The 19,639-nt window shown below is 58.0% G+C and overlaps 1 protein-coding gene across 1 annotated transcript; it reads right to left on the reverse strand.

Moving 5' to 3' along the window:
- Window positions 1–1,326: 1,326 nt before the first annotated feature.
- KCNK18 (potassium two pore domain channel subfamily K member 18) lies at window positions 1,327–12,036 on the reverse strand (the record flags this gene model as incomplete). The annotated part of the gene is made up of 3 exons (XM_081268254.1): window positions 1,327–2,129; window positions 9,259–9,387; window positions 11,814–12,036. The coding sequence occupies 3 exons, from the start codon at window positions 12,034–12,036 to the stop codon at window positions 1,327–1,329; spliced, it is 1,155 nt and encodes a 384-aa protein (XP_081124380.1).
- Between the last annotated feature and the right edge of the window lie 7,603 nt (window positions 12,037–19,639).

A 19,639-nucleotide genomic window follows, 5' to 3' on the forward strand; every position in this document is an offset into this window, starting at 1 on the left:
GCAGAACCTGAGACTGAGCAGAGACCAGGAAGACAGGGCCTTCCTTTGCTTTCCAAGGATCCTCCCAGGGTCTCCCCGGGTCCTGCCCAGCAGCTTCCTCCACCATTCCCCAGGGACTCACTGACTGTGCTCACAGGACCCAGGAGGAGTCTGAAGACTCTCAGTTGAAGATGCAGTCAGGAGATGTTCCTAGTAACCAAGGAGGGAAACATCAAAGTCAGGAGCCCACAGATGCCACCACCAGCTCTCCTGCTGCCCAGATGTCCCCAGGACTCACTCTGACACAAAGATTATTTTGTGAGTCATTTCTTAGGGAGGTGATCACTGGAAGTCCCTGTAGAGGAAAGAAGCCAAACCAGGAGACGAACGAGGCCAGGAGACGAACGAGGCCAGGAGACGAACGAGGCCAGTGGACAGTGTGTCAAGGAGCACCTGAGGCTCATGTCCCCTGAGAGAAGGGGACAGCATACAGCACCCAGAGTGACCCCAGGCAGGGGCAGTGGAGAAGGGCACTGAATAGCCACCAGCTCCCTTTGGTCATTGAGTGCTGCTCATGGAAGCATTTGGTCCTTGTCACTTGCAGCTGGCCTGACATGTACCAGCACTTTAGTGACCAGAGATGGAGCACAAAGGAGCTCTTCCAACAGGACGCAAGGACAGGATACGTATAGCATCCATGCACAGGGCAGTGAATTCATGTGTCCCTCCCCCCACAGGAACTGGGCCAGTGTGTCCACCCACCCACAAGGGTACCAGGCTACACATACGGCCCACTCGGGGGACACCATCACATGCAATAAGAGAAGTGGTCCACATAGAATCCAGCAATCAGGACATGTCCCAGCCCCCGTGCACACAAGTGACCTTGCCACCAAGTGGCATCAGGGGCGGGACAGGACTGCTCCTACATGCACTCATGCAGTCATTGGAGAGAAGGGGTTGCTCAGGCCCCCTGTGCCCCCCCCCCCCAGTGACTGTCAGGAGCAGTTCAGGAAGGTCTACATGGCTGAAAGTACAATTCTAATGACGAAGGTAGATAATCTTGGGTCACAGGAAACCAGTGAGAGCACTGGATACTTTCCTCCACATATGGCGGAGTTTTCTAAAAATGTGCACAAGAGATTACCTGCACTTGGGGTGAGGAAATGAAGGGCTTGTAGTGGATTTTGAAGGGCCACAAGGCCAAATTCAGCCTTCATGCAGGGCTTGTCCCCAAGCCCCAAGGTCTCGATGACAGGCTTCAGTGTCACTGCTCAAACCACACTACCCCAAAACGAGGAGAGAAGCCAGCTCCCCACGTGTGTCTCTGAGGAGTGGACGGAGCCCTCACTTCCTAGGCAGGTGGCAGCACCTCCCTGTGGCCAGGCACAGCAGGCCATCCCTGTACACGTGCAGGAGCCTGTTTTGCATCAGCTTGAAGGCAATGCACAGGATCTCCATCCCGATGATGATGTACAGGGAGAAGAACAGGAAGAAGGTCGGGTGGTCCAACTTGGTGTCCCCAAAGCCAATGGTGGTCAGTGTGATGAAGCAGAAGTAGAAGGTGCTCTCGAAGTTCAGGTTGGTCTCCCAGATGGGGAGGATGGCGGCAGCACAGGAGATGTAGGCCAGGACCACCAGGGCGATGACAGGGAGGGGGACGTCCAGCCTCTCCACCTGGCACCCCACCTCGTCCAGGTTGCTGAGGATGGAGGCGGACAGCCTCCCCAGCGCCAGCTCTGGACACGAGTTGCTCCTCTCCATGGTCCGTGGGGCCAGGGCCAGCAGGTTCTCTTTCTCTTGTGCGAAGAAAAGACTCTTCAACAGCTCTGCGTGGCTGCCTGGGTCTGAGGGGCACTTGCTGGACTTGGGGCCGCGGGGATCTTCAGCGCTGATGACGATCCGAGGGACAGGGGCCACCCCTGGCTTGGCGATGGGCTTCCTCCTGCAGCGCACTCCAGAGCACCACTCAGAGGGGGCGCCAGGGAAGAAAGGGAGTTTTTGGAACTGATTGTAGGACTTGGACAGGACTGTCGCCAGGATGTCCCCTATATCCGTGAGAACCAGGAACATCAGGGGGATCCCAAAGAGGGCATAGAGCATGCACAGGTACTTGCCAGGCTTGGTGACAGGGTAGATGTGGCCATAACCTGAAAAAGACGATGGAGCCTGGGGTTCATTTCTGTTCCCAACACCCCCCACAATCTTTTAATACACCCCCTCCGTTTCCTCTCCTTGGCCTGATGTTTACAGTGTGTCCGATTCGTCCATACCCACAGGAGAGCCCAGCGGTTGAGTATGGGCTTAGCGTGCACAGGGCCCGGGTTCAAGTTCCAGCACCAAACAGGAAGGAAAGAAGGAAATTAAAATATGCTGCTCAAAGCCTTTGCCACTTGCTGGGTATTGTGCCTGCATTGGAGGAGAGACAGAGGGAGGGGCCATCTCCTCCTAAGGATGAGGAAGCACTCATCCACATTCCTGCCTCCCAATAGCCTTGTCCAGGGACAGCCCATGTTTGGGGAGATGACCCCCTTCATGTCCTGTGGCTGTCTCTGAGGGTCTCTATAGGGGTGGTCTGCTCACCTGGAAGGGCAGGAAGAGCTCAGGAGAGGAACAGACGCTTTGCCACCCAACCCACCACCTCTCCTCCCTCCAGAGACTCTGGCTGTAAGAAGCCACCCTTGCCCCCCTGACGGTCTGACCCACCCTCTGTGTCTGCACATGGCACTCGCTAAACACCATCGGTGTACACAGCAGTGTGCGCGGTGCTGGGCCAAGAGCAGGATGGAGGACAAAACCAACACAGCTGCTGCCCACGGAGCCTCGCAGAGGAGCAGGAAGTGCCCCAGTGACAGGGAAGCTCTGAGTCCCCAGGGTGCAGAAGCCACAGCCTGGCTCAGGTCCCAGCCCTGACCCTTGCTACGCCACTACCTGACTGCTGGCTTTCCAGGTTTCATGCCTGTAAAACACGGGGACAGTCCCTACACAGGGAGGGACCATCTGGAAGGACGTCATGAGGCTGGGGCCTGCCCCACAGTGGGCCACTGATGGTCCTGGGTCCTGGCCCTGGAAAGCCGAGGGCTGCATGCAGCGGGGTCTACAGAGCTTCACGGGGTCCTATCTCCACCCTCAGAAGGGAAAACTGAGGCTCAGGGAAGGAAGCCACATGGCCAAGGGCACACCTGTGAGGAAGAGTGGAGTGGCACTGCAGCGCACAGGGTGCTGCAGGCCCGGCCTGCTCCCAGGGTCAGACCAGGTCCTCGTCACCCGAGAGCACTGGCCACTGGGGCTAAGGGAGGGACGGGCAGGGGTCACCACAGGGGGCAGGGTCTTTCTGCCTTCACCCCCACACTGCAGAGGACAGGAGCACACAGACGTCCCACCCCCAGCCCATGGCCTGGGTCCTCGGAGGGCCAGCGTGGATGGCCTTGACAGGCAGAGGGAACAGCTCTGCTGCTCGGTGCCTGTGCTCAGTGCCCGATGCCATAAAGCCTGATTCATACACCAACAGGCAGCCCAATTATGCAAATTAATTTGAAGCAATTCCCAGGCTGGCTGGGCGCCAGCCTCCACAGGACTGCAGCTCCCTGGGGTGAACGGGCCTCTGGCTCTGCCTTCCAGGAGCAGGTGGCATCTGGGACCCTTACCCTCCAGGACACGGTGAGAGCAAAAGGGGTGGCCCTCCAGTGGTCTCGTCCATTTTCATGGGTCCCAAGCCTCCACACTGCTGTGGCTGGTTCCAGAATGGCACCCCTTGGTGGCAGGGTTGGTTCCATGAGTGCACGCGTCATTCAGTACACATTGGGTGCTTACTGCATGCAGCGGGCACATGCTGTTGGCCAAGTCGGCGTGGCAGGCAATCTTGCTGAGCATCTGGATCACGGGAGGCAGATGGTAGTCAATAGCACACCTCCCAGGATTCATTGTAGATGGGGATCAATGGCAGGAAGTGCAAGTGCCACCTTCTCTAGGCACCAGTCTAGATTTAGGGTCAGGGCAGGTTTCTTGGTGAGGGGACTCCAGTGGAAATTGGAAGGATGACCAAGGATTTCCATGTGCAGAAGGGGCAGCAGCATGTGCAGAGGCCCTGTGGTGGGTCTGTGGTGTGGTGAGGCAGCGGGTGCACTGCCGTCCATGCGGCAGTCGGGCACTTGGGTCCAGCCTCGCCCACAGGCCAAGCTGTGAGCTCAGGGCACAGGGCACAAGGCTGTGTCTGCCCAGAGAGGACGCTGCTTTCTAATTTCCTACAAACTCGTCACCCAGGGTGAAGCTGGTACCCTGTGTGACAGGCTGAGAGAAGGCCAGTGTGGCCAGTACACTAGGACGCAGGTCAGTGGACACACGCTGTGGGTCTGTGGAGGTTGGCGGGGCCTAAGGGCTCACAGGAGAGAAGTGGTGGTGTCTTGATTATTAGGGAGGGTGGAGAAGACCCTCCAGATAATCCCAGGCTCATTCCTGGAGTCGGCTCCTCCCTCCTGGCCTGGAAGGGGCGGAGCTTTCCCAGGGCAGTGAGGATGATGAGGGAGGAGAGCAGCTGGGCCTCCTGGGAACCTAAGTGCCCTGAGAAGCCTCAGTAGCAGGAAAAGGCAGAGGGGCTTCACACCCAGGGGGAGGGGGAGGCCCTGTGACCTCAGAGGCAGAGACTGCAGTGCTTCAGGCACACTGTGCTTCAAGGACAGCTGGGCCACCTGAGGATGGGCCAGGAGGGAGGCGCCTCCCTGACCCTGGAGAGCCCCGCCCGCCACTCCTTGAGTTCTCCAATCAGAGCAGCTGGTTCTGAGCTGCTGGCCCCAGAACTCCAGAGAGGACAGGTCTCTGGGTTTAGTGGCTGGGGCGGGGGTGTCCTACAGCAGCCACAGGAAGGAGCACAGTCCCAGCTGCACCCTGAGCACCTGTTGCACCCCAGGGCTGGCCAGTGCAGGGGGCGGGGCTCAGGGGGATGGCAGGAGGCTTCAGCACACAGCTGGCCAGGAGCGGGCGGGGCTGGGCCCTGTGGGATCAGGACAGGCAGGAGGGACTGCTACACAGGGGTGTGTCAGAGGCCTCAGCAGCAAGGGGACAGTGAGGACTCTGGGTGTCAGAAAGGAGCTGGGGACTAGTGCATGCAGCAGGCGCCCCCTGAATGCTGGGCAGTGGGGTGGGTGTGCTGGCAATTACCCACCCTGGGAGGATTCTGCACGTGGCATCCAGAAACGCGGGGACGGGGCAGTGTCTTGGGGCAGACAGGAGGCCTTGACACCTTGCTGGGGCCAGTGTACTCTGTGACCTTGGCCAAGGGCTCTACAGCATGCTGCCTCAGTTCCCTCGGGGACAATACCTAGTACCCAGCACTGGGGGTGGGGGACACTCACTCATTACATGTCAACTGCTTGAGACAGCGCCTGGCCTGGAGGAGATTAGAAACAAGAGACCTTGACTCTTGAGTTTCTGGGGACCCCATGACGGAGCCTCCACAGGAGGTGAGCAGAACGCACTGTGCGCCTGGCAGCAGGAGGTTTTGCAAGATGCTGGTCAGTGGGACAGGACGTTTGTCCTCTGGACACCTCTACCATAGCCAGGAGGCCAGCTGCTCATGCAGAGGAGGCTGGACACACGATGGAAGCTTCAGACCCAAAGCCACCCGCAGCTCCCGGGAAGCCAGGGGGAAGCAATGCGCCACCACCCTGCTCTTCCTTGAAGTGCATCTTGACGGGCACCCAGTGGGGACGATGGAGAGGGTGGAAAATTCACTCTTTCTTTTAGATATTACACTCCTTGCAAATGGAGGCTGGCTCTGATGGCCCTTCCCTGCCCATGTCACTCAGGGCAGAAGCCAGTGTTCACACAGCCAAGAAGCCCTGTGTCCCCCATTTCATCTCCACTCTCCCCTCACGCCCTCTGCTGTTGAGGGCCACAGCTGAGTCGGGATGACACATGGCATTTTTGCCAGAAGTAGTGGTTGAGAGGTGACGCCAATGAGCCATTAAGATGATGACTTATGAGTTCTGGTTGAGCTCTCGCGGGGATTCCTCAAGAGTTCGCATTGGTTGGTGAAATTCGGGTGGTGGGAGTTCCTGTTGGTGTGTGGTGTTCCTGGAGGAGCCGCGTGGGTGGCGTTCAGGAGAGTTCCTGGGGAGCGGTGGAGTTCAGAAATAAAGTTTGTTCCTGCTTGAGTGGCTCGTGATTTGTGCCCAGCCAGACTGCGGCACTCTGCTCCAGCCACGCTGATGGGTTTACAGCTCCTCACACCAGGAGGCGGGCTCCCACCCCAGGACCTTTGCACCTGTGTTCACTTGGCCTAAATCCTTTGCACTCAGCATACCCACAGGCCTGTTCCCTCACCCTCAACCTGTTCCCATGCCACCTTCTTGGGGTTCTTCTCTCACCACCCACGGCAGGCTTTGGCCCCTCCTTGCCCCTTGCCCTCTTTACTCTTCTCCATGACATTCTTACTTATCTGACCCACTCAGTGTCACCATCTGAGTATCGACTTTTGTCTGTTTTGTCCCTGGACACCCACACTGTGCCAAGGACAGTGCCTGGCACTTCAATAAACAATGGTTGAATGAGCACATTCACTGAGCATCTGCTTTACACCAGGCAGGTGTGGGTGGGGTTGGGACACCAGGAAGAGCAGGCAGAGGTGGCCTGATCCTTTGGGGTCTCTGAAGCTCTCCTGGACAGGAGCCCACAAGCCTGAGCCATGTGATCTCGCTGGAGTCCAGGCCTGGGGTGCCAGCATAGATTCCTGTGCCCACGCCTGGCATGGGCCCACGGAGCCAGCAGTCCTCAGGGATGTCAGTGCTGGTTAAGTGGAACCACAAACAGAAGCCAGCTCACTTTCCAGACAGGGACAGCCCCCAGCTCTCCTGCACCCCTGCAGAGGTCAGGAGAGGCTCCAGCAGCAACCTGTAATCCCCAGCTCCCAGACAGGGTCCTGGGTTGCATTCACTTGACTTAAAGGAAAGGTCCTAACATTTCTTGAAAAGACCTAGAAAGTGCTCTTAGAGTCCAAATCCCCCCCACAGCCAAACGAAGGCTGGCAATCTCCACTATGACCAGCATCCAGTGGACAAGCAACAGAGAAGTCTGGTCACACAGCCCACAGCCAACGAGGGTCTGCACCCTGGGCCTGAGGACCTTGCCTATGCTCCTGCCCAGCCAGAGGCTCTCCTGGCAAGAGGGGGTTGGCTGAGCTCCAAGCAAAGAGCCTTTGTGGCTGCCTCTGAGACAGAGAGGATCTGCAGAAGATGTGCTGCCCCCCAGAGCCTGTCCCAGGAGGGGAGGCTCAGAGCACATGAACCCCTCAAAGCAAGGTGTTAACTACCACAATTACCGGATGCTGCCCTGCATAATGGAGAACCACGCCATTTCCCACAATGCACTCCGACGTCCCAACACAATCAGGGCTCTGCACTCTGAGTACTTCACTGCTCCGGCACTTTCCTCTCTGCGGCAAGGGGTCCATCCAGCTGGCCATGGCTGGGGACGAACCTGCCTCACAATTGTCAGCTGCCCTTTCTCAGCATCAAGGCCAGGTGCATCTCAGGTGACCCAGAGATCCAGGGCAGGAAGCAGTATTCTCAGAGGGACCTTTGAACACGTTATTGATCCCAGTGTGGAACATCTCCAACATCCTCCCGCAGCTGTGATTACTGTGCAGCCCAGGGTCCTAATTGACTCAGACGCTGGGTAGTGGCCTGGCTTTCCTGAGACCTAGAGCAAGCTAATGCATTCCACCAGACCAGAGATGCTCAGCTGGGCTCCCCTGGGACCGCCTGGAGCGCTCTGAGAAATATTGACGCCTGGGCTTCTTCTGGAAAGATTCTGGCCTGATGGGTCTGGGGCAGGGCCCGGCCATGGGAGTTGGGGAAAGGTAGCAGGGTGGTTGCAGCCTGCAGCAGGCTCAGATCCCGAAGTGCAGGCTGGTGCTTCCCCAATGGTGGGGGGCCCCAGAATCATGGAGAGCTCATCAGGAATGAGTGACTGGCCCCTGCCTGTAGCTTCTGGCTCAGCAGGTCTAGGATGGGCCTGAGGATAATCTGCATTGCTAAGAAGTTCCCCAGGGCCACTGAGGCTGTGGTGCAGGGCCACACTCTGAGGACTCTAACAATCTGTGCTTCTCAACAGGGGCCTCTGGAAACATCTGGAGACATTTCAGGTAGCCACAGTGGGTGGGTCAGGGGGAGGTGGAGATGCAGCTCAGCCCCCTCAGTGGATAGCTGCCCCTCCAACAGAGAATTGTCCAGAGCAGGTGGCCACAGGGCTGAGGCTGAAGAGCCAGCATTAGACCAATCCACATTTCTGACGGGGGGATGACGAACTGTACTGTGCCTCTAGCCCTTGGCTCACCTCAAGCATCTCCTCTGTTGCTGCTCTCTATGGCCTGTCTCTCCTTTATGGGTTCCATCAACTGTGGATGCCCCGGAATGGCAGCAGGGGACTTGATCTCAGTCCTGCCTCTGACCTGGCGGCCTTGAGCCCTCTCTGACCAGTGCTCCTTCAGCTGTGGAAGGGGACATCCCAGCCCCTCACTCCTGGAGCTGTGGTACGAGTTCATGCCAGGCCCACAGAGCGCCTACCCCCAGGCTGGCACTCATCTCTCATGCTCTGCTCCATTCCCAAGGAAGCAGCTGCCATCTAGGTGTCGGAGACTCTGAAACCCAGTGCTCCAGCCCTGTCCTCCCCCAACCCCCCAGGTCCCCAGGACCACATTTCCAGCCGGGCTGGGCCTCTCCATTTGGAGGCTTCTGGGGACTCACCCTCCACTGTCCCCTTGCTCAACATCTCTGTACTGGGCCCCCATCCTCACCACCCTCCCCAAGCCTGCCCATCCCACCCGACAGAAACTCTAGTGTCTCCCAGGAGTCCTCCTCACCCTCCCAGCTCTGGATTGTCCCCTGAAGTCTTCCTCCTGCCCTCCACCAGCCTCACAGCCACTGTCCTAGGTCAGGTGTCATCGTCTCTCCCCTTGACTGCTGCAGAAATGTGGTCTCTCGGGGGTGCTGATCAGCACACCCTTCCCTTGCTTGAAGCCCTTTGGTCACTCAACTGCCTGAGGGTCAACCCAGTGCCTGAGCCCAGTGGTCAGCCTCCCTCTGACTCTTCCCTCTGTGACTTAACCTGCTTCTGCTCCCGATGCTCCTTGTGCTTTTGGGCTTTGGCTAGTGCCCTCCTGAGCCCGGAGGGGTTCCCCCACCTTGCCTCCCTCTTTCCTGGTTCTCCCCAGATCTCTCTGCAGGCAGGCTATGGCTTGTGGCTGAGCCACTTCCGCTGTCCTGCCCTTGCCTCCACACTCACCCACGGTGCTAAACACTGTACAGCAGAAGAAGAGCGCGCTCAGGAAGGTCCAGTCTTCCGGCTGGTGCAACCACTCGGGGTTCATGCTCTGCAGGTGTTTCCTCAGGTGCTGTGTCTTGCCTTCTGCAACTGGAGAAAGAGAGGAGAATGAGGCTGCCCTTCAAGACAGCACTGCCCAAGCACAGGGACTGGCAACCCTGTCCTGTGGTCCCCATTAACACCAAAGCTTGGCCCTCGGGCCCTCCTGCTCGCCTTTAGACCGTTTCTGCTCCTCAGGTCCTGTCCCTGGACTCTGTGGAGAGCAAAGAGCCACACAGTCCCTTGAAAGGAGCCCTAAGAGACAGCCCTGTGCCTGCTGGGACTGCTTGGCAGCCTCGGGGAGCTTCCTTAACTTCCAGAACCTCCCTTCCTTTCACCTTTCAAAGAGGGACAAACCTTCTTGCTCTGTCTCTGTTGGACCTGAGACCAAAATGCTCTCTGGACACTCAGCTGAATCCTGATGCAAATTACACCCGCTCACCATGGAGCCTGATGGGCTTTGGTGATCATACTGGGTTCTCTGGCACCAGGTGCCCTCCCTTATGGGCTGGAAGCCTAGGGTCCCCTGCATTGGCCCCTGGGCCAAGAGGGCAGGGTGGCAACCCTGGCTTCGTGGAGTGGTTTCTGGGTAATTCTGTGGGCCTAGGCACCAGTGGGCTTTGGGACTCCAGAAGATGCCACCAGAGGTACTGTCCGAAAAGAATGGCCCGCAGAGGACTTGAGCACCAGCTGACTGGCACCCGCCCGGGAGTCCCCACACCTGGGTTCCAGGCTCAGCTCAGATTCTACCACTTCTGTGGCCATGGCCAAGGACAAGAGGCTGTCAGCCTCAGCCTCCCACGTGGGAGGCAGAACAACACGGCAGTGACAGGTTCAGACTCTGGAGTCCAGGTGCTTGGGGCTGAATCCCTGGCTCCTTTTTTCTAGTTTGTGAACTTGAACAAGTTGTTTAACCTCCCAGTGCCTCAGTTTCCTGATCTATAAAAGGGGGACCATTCATGGGCTGGGGCTGGGGCTCAGTGGTAGAGCGCTTGCCTGGAAGACGTGAGGCACTGGGTTCCATTCTCAGCACCACATATAAATAAAAAATAAAGGCCCATCAACAACGGAAATGGATAAATAAATAAAAATTTAAAAGGTGAGGGACAATCATACCCAGTGTAAGGGATTCTCGGGAGGATTTAGAGGGACACTGTGTGAAATGGGATTAGCCCAGGGTCTTCACTTATGGAGTATTTTAATATCCAATGAAAATCAGTACAAAATGAAGCTGGGCCAGCTCTGTGTTCCTAGCCCTTGCTGTGCCTGGGAATCACTGGGAAAACCTTTTAAAAATAAGGTTTCCAGCCACCCTTGGAGATCCTGTTTGAGTGAGTTTGAGAAAGAGCCTAAGAATAGGCTCCCTGAATAATTCTGATGTGTTGGCTGGTTAGGAGAGCCTTGAACTTGCTGGAGTCTAGTCCTTGTGGTGACTCCAAGTGTCCAGCAGGGGCCATGGCATCTCCCAGTACACAGGGTAGGCCTGTGTCTGTCTGCAAGGGAGCAGGGCCCTCCACAGAGGGGATGCTTCCCACTTGGGCCAGCTAAAGCACCTGCTCCCAAAGCAAGGCCAGCCGTGGGAGGGGCAGAGAGCCCAGGGCTGAGGCCGGCTCCCGGGGAGGGAGGCAGAAGCTCCGCCACCCTGCTCCTTCCCTGGCCTCTACAGCCTGTTCTTCCTTTGTCTTGAACTTATTTCCTCTCTCTTGTTTACTCTTGCTCTGTTGAATACACCTCTTTAAGCTTCCTTTGGGGAACAAGAGTAGAAACAAGAGATTCTGCACAAGGGGAGAGAACACCTGTAAGGTGTGTCTGTCTGCCAGAGGCTTCCCGTCCCTGAGCTGCTGTGCCTCCCATGGGGTCCCTGAGATTGGCAGGTCTCAAACTGTGGCAGGTCTCCGGTCTCTCCAGGAGACAGGCAAAGCTGGGAGGGCAACAGGTGCCGGAGACGGCCCCAGGTTCCCCTCCTGACCCCTCCCCTCCTCAGCCCCACAGTAAGCAAGGCCTTTGAAACTGGAAATGGGGGAGTTGGGCAGGCTGCTGGCTCATCCTAGGGACCCAAGCCCAGTTTGGATGATTACTTGAATTCCAGTCCCAGGAAAAAAATCTCAGGTCAGGCTGGCATAGTTCTGAGGAGCAGCCGAGGAAGCCCCCGCTCCACCTCTGCCCCCCTGCAGCCCAGACCGCCAGATCTCCAGGCATCCTCCTCCCCAAAGCCTGGGAGGCTGGGTGGAGCTGGGAGCAGCCCGTGCAGAGCATCCGCAGGAGACTCAGTATTCTTCCCACATTCTTTGCAGCACCCGGAGAATCTATTAATTTCCCAACTTCCAAGGGAGAAACTGGAGGCTCAGAGAGAAGTCTTTTGCCTAAAGTCGCTCAGGAATTGGGAGGACACAGGCAACAGCTCCCAGACCCAGCCTGCTCCCAGGGAGCTGTCTTCACCCAGGGGGAAAGGCTGCCCTGCCCAGGGAGGCACCTACCTGTCCCATTGCATTCCAGGATGTCACACAACTTGTGCAGGAAGGCCTTGAACACCTCTTCATCTTCTGGCCTCAGGACTGGGCTGCCCTCAATGGCAGAGAAGAGCGCAGCACCTACCAGTGCATAGGTCACCAGGCAGCAGAGGAAGCAGAGGCCAGGGAAGAGCTTCCCCATGGCCTCTGGGCAGCACCTCCTGGCCTGGGGCGGCCCCTGGGCCTCCATCCTCCTAGAGCATGCAGGACAGGGCAGAGCAGGAGGAGCCTGGGGAGGAGGCTGGAGCATCCAGGCCCTGCCAGGGGGGAGGATGGTGGGAGTGGCAGGAGAATGGCCAGGCTCCAGCACTAAGTGCATGGTGTGTGGCTTCCCCCAGGAAGTCGGGAAGTAGTTGGAGCCCGTCTTGCTGTGTGGGAATTACTGACAGGCGGGCGCTCCTGCTGGCCACCCCACCCCCAAGTTTCTAGGGATCCTCCTGCACAGCCTGGAGCTGCTGGCAGGGGCTTTGGAAGGGCGACATGGGTATTGTCTTCGGCTTTGTTTGGCCTTTGCCATCCTGAAACCACAGTTTCCACTTCCAAGTAACAAACCCAATTTTTTTGTGTGTTTTGTCGAGGAACTCTCATGCTTCCTGAGGGTTGTCTGTGACACCCTGGCCTAGTGTGCCTGGTCTCCCAGACAGGCCGTGATAACAGCGCAGCCAGGGTGCCAGTTTCCAGGGGCCTTTATCATGTGTGGGTCTAGTTATTGGCCCCCTCTCCTCACTGTCTGTAAGGGAGGGAGGGATGGGCGAATGCCTCCTGCCCACTCAGAACAAGACTGGATGTTTCCATGCGCTGGGAAAGGAAGGAGGAAAACCTTGACCAGACCTCAGACCTCACCAGGAGTCTACACGGAATGGAGCTCAGGTGTAAGTGTAAAACAAAAACCCAAAAACTTTCTAGATGAAAACAATACCTAGGGCACCCACCCTGGGCCTGCAGAGACCTCTGACAGGACCTCACGAAGGAGGCTGGGTGCAGATGGGGTGGAGGGGGTGCACAGGCAACTGGTGCCTTCCAGGCTTGGAGATGGGGCTTCCTCCGTCCTCAGCGCAGCAGGTGAGCGGTGCAGTTCATTGCCTCCGTGTCAAATTGAAACAGGTGCAAGCGCAGGCCCCCATTGCCTTCCACCCCAAGCTCCGGGCTCTGCTGGACTGGAAGTTTCTTTTTGAACTCTGCCTCATGACCGCTGCAGCAGGTGGACCTAGCCCCCGTGATCAGCCACTGAGACATCCTTATCCCGTGATCTTCCCCCAAAGGTGGTTGCTGGCCTTGCAGGTCCATGGGGTGCTGCGGAGCCTGCCCACCCTGCTCAGGAAGCCAGAAGGAGAGGCCGGAGACACATAGCTGATAGGGGGCCCAGATTCCTGGTGGCTCTGGCTAACACTTACAATGTGCCCGGCTGTGTGCTAAGGTCATGATGATGGTGGTTAATCGAATCCCGATTCCTGGAGCCTCCTGCGGAGGGAAGGCATTTGGAGAGAGGGAGGAGGGGCCACACCATATCCCTGCACCTGCTTTGTATGTGTCTCCAGTCCCCAAGCTGAGAAGGAATGCCTAGTATAAGTCACCCAGAGCCCAGCAGGGTCAGGGCATGGGGAGGAGCTATCCCTCCACTCATTCAAAGGGCTCTGGGGACCCTCAAAGCCAAAAACCCTCCTCGTGGTGCTCCTGTGAAGCGTGGGCTCCTGGGTCACGGAGGGATGGAACTGGGATGTGAAGATGCCTGCCTTCCTCATCCGGCCTTCCTCCTTCCTCCCTCCTCCTCTTCCTCCTTTCTTTCTTCTTCCCTCCTTCCCTTCTGTCCTGAGTTTCTCCACAGATGCTCCCCGCCTCCCCAAGCACCAGCACACAGCAGGGGTGACTCTGGTGGCACTTTGCACTGGCAATGCGCCAGCAATCTTGGAGGATGAGTTCGTCTGATGCTCACAACGAGGCAGATGCGCTCATCCTTTTCCCATTTCACACGGGGACCCTGAGGCAGCTGCAGGTCAGCCGGGTGTGAGATCACACAGCACTTGCGCATCTGAGCCCAGGCCTCCTGGCCTTACCCCGACCCTGCACTGCCTCCCTCTGTCCCTGACCTTCTGTGTCTCTAGCACACAGAACCAGACTGGTGCTCTCTGCCCTGTGGGGCTCTGGTGTGGCCCAGGAAGGGCCAGGGAAGGACGCGCCCACAGCCCCATAAACACCCAGCAGCTTGGGACTGTGTCAGGTGAAACAGAATGGGAGGGGTCCTGACTTCTCTGGGAGGGGCGGAGGGTTCCCTGTGGAAGTGACGTATGACCTGAGGTCTGAGGCACCACTAGTGAGGCACAGAAGGGTCCCCCGCAGAGGAAGCAACCCAGGCAAAGCTCGGGGCTTAGTGGTCCCTTGGAAGAGACCACTGCCCTGGGGAGAGAGGACAGGGCAGAGCGTGGCGGAGACCCTGTTGGGGAGTGAGGCCTCCAGGGCTGGGAAAGGGCTGGTCTTATGCCTGGACTCCATGTCCCTGGGCCAGCACTGAGATCACTGTGGTAAGGGCCGGCTCCAATCTGGCCTGCCCACCTCTGGTTCCCTTTTGGAGGTCCAGCAGGGTGGGCTGGGCGGGAGGGGCCAGAGGAGGTGGAGGTGGTGGGACGCTCTCAGGCAGAGCTGTCCCCAGGAGCGTGGTTGCTCACTAATTTTGGTCCCTCCTGGCCATCGGGATTTCTCCAGCACTGGGTTTTCTCCATCCTGCTCAGTGGGTCACAAGATCCACGCCTCTCAAACATGGCCAGGTCTCAGGGAAAGTGATGCCCGTCCCCTTCCATGGGACAGGAAAGCATCTCTTCCTGGAGGCCTCCCTTTGGGCCTGCTTGCCACAGACAAAAAGTTTAGCCAAAAGAAGGGCTTTCGGGTGAGCTGCAGCAAACTGATCTCTCCCTGGCCTGCAGGAGGGGAGCAGTGGCACTGCAGGAGGAACAGGGGAGTGGCCATTGGGTGCCACCAGACTCTACTGCCATGTGCTCCAGGAGCAATGTGCAGACCCACCAGCTGCAAGGGACCTGTGGCTGCTGCCCTTACTCCCCCGATGCCAAGAAGGGCATGGGCAGGGAGGGCACAGAGCATAAGGACAGCAGGCGAGCACTCAGCCAGTGCCAGCCTTGGGGTAGGCGCTCTGTGGGCCTGGACACGAACTCTTAATGTAGTCCAGGAGCGAGGGGCCAGGAATGTCCCCTTCCACAGCTGAGAGAGCACTGGTCAGAGAGAGCTCAAGGCCGCCAGGTCAGAGGCAGGACTGAGATCAAGTCCCCTGCTGCCATTCCGGGGCATCCACAGTTGATGGAACCCATAAAGGAGAGACAGGCCATAGAGAGCAGCAACAGAGGAGATGCTTGAGGTGAGCCAAGGGCTAGAGGCACAGTACAGTTCGTCATCCCCCCGTCAGAAATGTGGATTGGTCTAATGCTGGCTCTTCAGCCTCAGCCCTGTGGCCACCTGCTCTGGACAATTCTCTGTTGGAGGGGCAGCTATCCACTGAGGGGGCTGAGCTGCATCTCCACCTCCCCCTGACCCACCCACTGTGGCTACCTGAAATGTCTCCAGATGTTTCCAGAGGCCCCTGTTGAGAAGCACAGATTGTTAGAGTCCTCAGAGTGTGGCCCTGCACCACAGCCTCAGTGGCCCTGGGGAACTTCTTAGCAATGCAGATTATCCTCAGGCCCATCCTAGACCTGCTGAGCCAGAAGCTACAGGCAGGGGCCAGTCACTCATTCCTGATGAGCTCTCCATAATTCTGGGGCCCCCCACCATTGGGGAAGCACCAGCCTGCACTTCGGGATCTGAGCCTGCTGCAGGCTGCAACCACCCTGCTACCTTTCCCCAACTCCCATGGCCGGGCCCTGCCCCAGACCCATCAGGCCAGAATCTTTCCAGAAGAAGCCCAGGCGTCAATATTTCTCAGAGCGCTCCAGGCGGTCCCAGGGGAGCCCAGCTGAGCATCTCTGGTCTGGTGGAATGCATTAGCTTGCTCTAGGTCTCAGGAAAGCCAGGCCACTACCCAGCGTCTGAGTCAATTAGGACCCTGGGCTGCACAGTAATCACAGCTGCGGGAGGATGTTGGAGATGTTCCACACTGGGATCAATAACGTGTTCAAAGGTCCCTCTGAGAATACTGCTTCCTGCCCTGGATCTCTGGGTCACCTGAGATGCACCTGGCCTTGATGCTGAGAAAGGGCAGCTGACAATTGTGAGGCAGGTTCGTCCCCAGCCATGGCCAGCTGGATGGACCCCTTGCCGCAGAGAGGAAAGTGCCGGAGCAGTGAAGTACTCAGAGTGCAGAGCCCTGATTGTGTTGGGACGTCGGAGTGCATTGTGGGAAATGGCGTGGTTCTCCATTATGCAGGGCAGCATCCGGTAATTGTGGTAGTTAACACCTTGCTTTGAGGGGTTCATGTGCTCTGAGCCTCCCCTCCTGGGACAGGCTCTGGGGGGCAGCACATCTTCTGCAGATCCTCTCTGTCTCAGAGGCAGCCACAAAGGCTCTTTGCTTGGAGCTCAGCCAACCCCCTCTTGCCAGGAGAGCCTCTGGCTGGGCAGGAGCATAGGCAAGGTCCTCAGGCCCAGGGTGCAGACCCTCGTTGGCTGTGGGCTGTGTGACCAGACTTCTCTGTTGCTTGTCCACTGGATGCTGGTCATAGTGGAGATTGCCAGCCTTCGTTTGGCTGTGGGGGGGATTTGGACTCTAAGAGCACTTTCTAGGTCTTTTCAAGAAATGTTAGGACCTTTCCTTTAAGTCAAGTGAATGCAACCCAGGACCCTGTCTGGGAGCTGGGGATTACAGGTTGCTGCTGGAGCCTCTCCTGACCTCTGCAGGGGTGCAGGAGAGCTGGGGGCTGTCCCTGTCTGGAAAGTGAGCTGGCTTCTGTTTGTGGTTCCACTTAACCAGCACTGACATCCCTGAGGACTGCTGGCTCCGTGGGCCCATGCCAGGCGTGGGCACAGGAATCTATGCTGGCACCCCAGGCCTGGACTCCAGCGAGATCACATGGCTCAGGCTTGTGGGCTCCTGTCCAGGAGAGCTTCAGAGACCCCAAAGGATCAGGCCACCTCTGCCTGCTCTTCCTGGTGTCCCAACCCCACCCACACCTGCCTGGTGTAAAGCAGATGCTCAGTGAATGTGCTCATTCAACCATTGTTTATTGAAGTGCCAGGCACTGTCCTTGGCACAGTGTGGGTGTCCAGGGACAAAACAGACAAAAGTCGATACTCAGATGGTGACACTGAGTGGGTCAGATAAGTAAGAATGTCATGGAGAAGAGTAAAGAGGGCAAGGGGCAAGGAGGGGCCAAAGCCTGCCGTGGGTGGTGAGAGAAGAACCCCAAGAAGGTGGCATGGGAACAGGTTGAGGGTGAGGGAACAGGCCTGTGGGTATGCTGAGTGCAAAGGATTTAGGCCAAGTGAACACAGGTGCAAAGGTCCTGGGGTGGGAGCCCGCCTCCTGGTGTGAGGAGTTGTAAACCCATCAGCTTGGCTGGAGCAGAGTGCCGCAGTCTGGCTGGGCACAAATCACGAGACACTCAAGCAGGAACAAACTTTATTTCTGAACTCCACCGCTCCCCAGGAACTCTCCTGAACGCCACCCACGCGGCTCCTCCAGGAACACCACACACCAACAGGAACTCCCACCACCGGAATTTCACCAACCAATGCGAACTCTTGAGGAATCCCCGCGAGAGCTCAACCAGAACTCAATGGGAACTCCCCGAGAACTCATAAGTCATCATCTTAATGGCTCATTGGCGTCACCTCTCAACCACTACTTCTGGCAAAAATGCCATGTGTCATCCCGACTCAGCTGTGGCCCTCAACAGCAGAGGGCGTGAGGGGAGAGTGGAGATGAAATGGGGGACACAGGGCTTCTTGGCTGTGTGAACACTGGCTTCTGCCCTGAGTGACATGGGCAGGGAAGGGCCATCAGAGCCAGCCTCCATTTGCAAGGAGTGTAATGTCTAAAAGAAAGAGTGAATTTTCCACCCTCTCCATCGTCCCCACTGGGTGCCCGTCAAGATGCACTTCAAGGAAGAGCAGGGTGGTGGCGCATTGCTTCCCCCTGGCTTCCCGGGAGCTGTGGGTGGCTTTGGGTCTGAAGCTTCCATCGTGTGTCCAGCCTCCTCTGCATGAGCAGCTGGCCTCCTGGCTATGGTAGAGGTGTCCAGAGGACAAACGTCCTGTCCCACTGACCAGCATCTTGCAAAACCTCCTGCTGCCAGGCGCACAGTGCGTTCTGCTCACCTCCTGTGGAGGCTCCGTCATGGGGTCCCCAGAAACTCAAGAGTCAAGGTCTCTTGTTTCTAATCTCCTCCAGGCCAGGCGCTGTCTCAAGCAGTTGACATGTAATGAGTGAGTGTCCCCCACCCCCAGTGCTGGGTACTAGGTATTGTCCCCGAGAGAACTGAGGCAGCATGCTGTAGAGCCCTTGGCCAAGGTCACAGAGTACACTGGCCCCAGCAAGGTGTCAAGGCCTCCTGTCTGCCCCAAGACACTGCCCCGTCCCCGCGTTTCTGGATGCCACGTGCAGAATCCTCCCAGGGTGGGTAATTGCCAGCACACCCACCCCACCGCCCAGCATTCAGGGGGCGCCTGCTGCATGCACTAGTCCCCAGCTCCTTTCTGACACCCAGAGTCCTCACTGTCCCCTTGCTGCTGAGGCCTCTGACACACCCCTGTGTAGCAGTCCCTCCTGCCTGTCCTGATCCCACAGGGCCCAGCCCCGCCCGCTCCTGGCCAGCTGTGTGCTGAAGCCTCCTGCCATCCCCCTGAGCCCCGCCCCCTGCACTGGCCAGCCCTGGGGTGCAACAGGTGCTCAGGGTGCAGCTGGGACTGTGCTCCTTCCTGTGGCTGCTGTAGGACACCCCCCGCCCCAGCCACTAAACCCAGAGACCTGTCCTCTCTGGAGTTCTGGGGCCAGCAGCTCAGAACCAGCTGCTCTGATTGGAGAACTCAAGGAGTGGCGGGCGGGGCTCTCCAGGGTCAGGGAGGCGCCTCCCTCCTGGCCCATCCTCAGGTGGCCCAGCTGTCCTTGAAGCACAGTGTGCCTGAAGCACTGCAGTCTCTGCCTCTGAGGTCACATGGCCTGCCCCTCCCCCTGGGTGTGAAGCCCCTCTGCCTTTTCCTGCTACTGAGGCTTCTCAGGGCACTTGGTTCCCAGGAGGCCCAGCTGCTCTCCTCCCTCATCATCCTCACTGCCCTGGGAAAGCTCCGCCCCTTCCAGGCCAGGAGGGAGGAGCCGACTCCAGGAATGAGCCTGGGATTATCTGGAGGGTCTTCTCCACCCTCCCTAATGATCAAGACACCACCACTTCTCTCCTGTGAGCCCTTAGGCCCCGCCAACCTCCACAGACCCACAGCGTGTGTCCACTGTCCTGCGTCCTAGTGTACTGGCCACACTGGCCTTCTCTCAGCCTGTCACACAGGGTACCAGCTTCACCCTGGGTGACGAGTTTGTAGGAAATTAGAAAGCAGCGTCCTCTCTGGGCAGACACAGCCTTGTGCCCTGTGCCCTGAGCTCACAGCTTGGCCTGTGGGCGAGGCTGGACCCAAGTGCCCGACTGCCGCATGGACGGCAGTGCACCCGCTGCCTCACCACACCACAGACCCACCACAGGGCCTCTGCACATGCTGCTGCCCCTTCTGCACATGGAAATCCTTGGTCATCCTTCCAATTTCCACTGGAGTCCCCTCACCAAGAAACCTGCCCTGACCCTAAATCTAGACTGGTGCCTAGAGAAGGTGGCACTTGCACTTCCTGCCATTGATCCCCATCTACA

Source organism: Spermophilus citellus, assembly GCF_964194105.1.
Source record: "Spermophilus citellus genome assembly, chromosome: 15".
Lineage (NCBI taxonomy): Eukaryota > Metazoa > Chordata > Mammalia > Rodentia > Sciuridae > Spermophilus > Spermophilus citellus.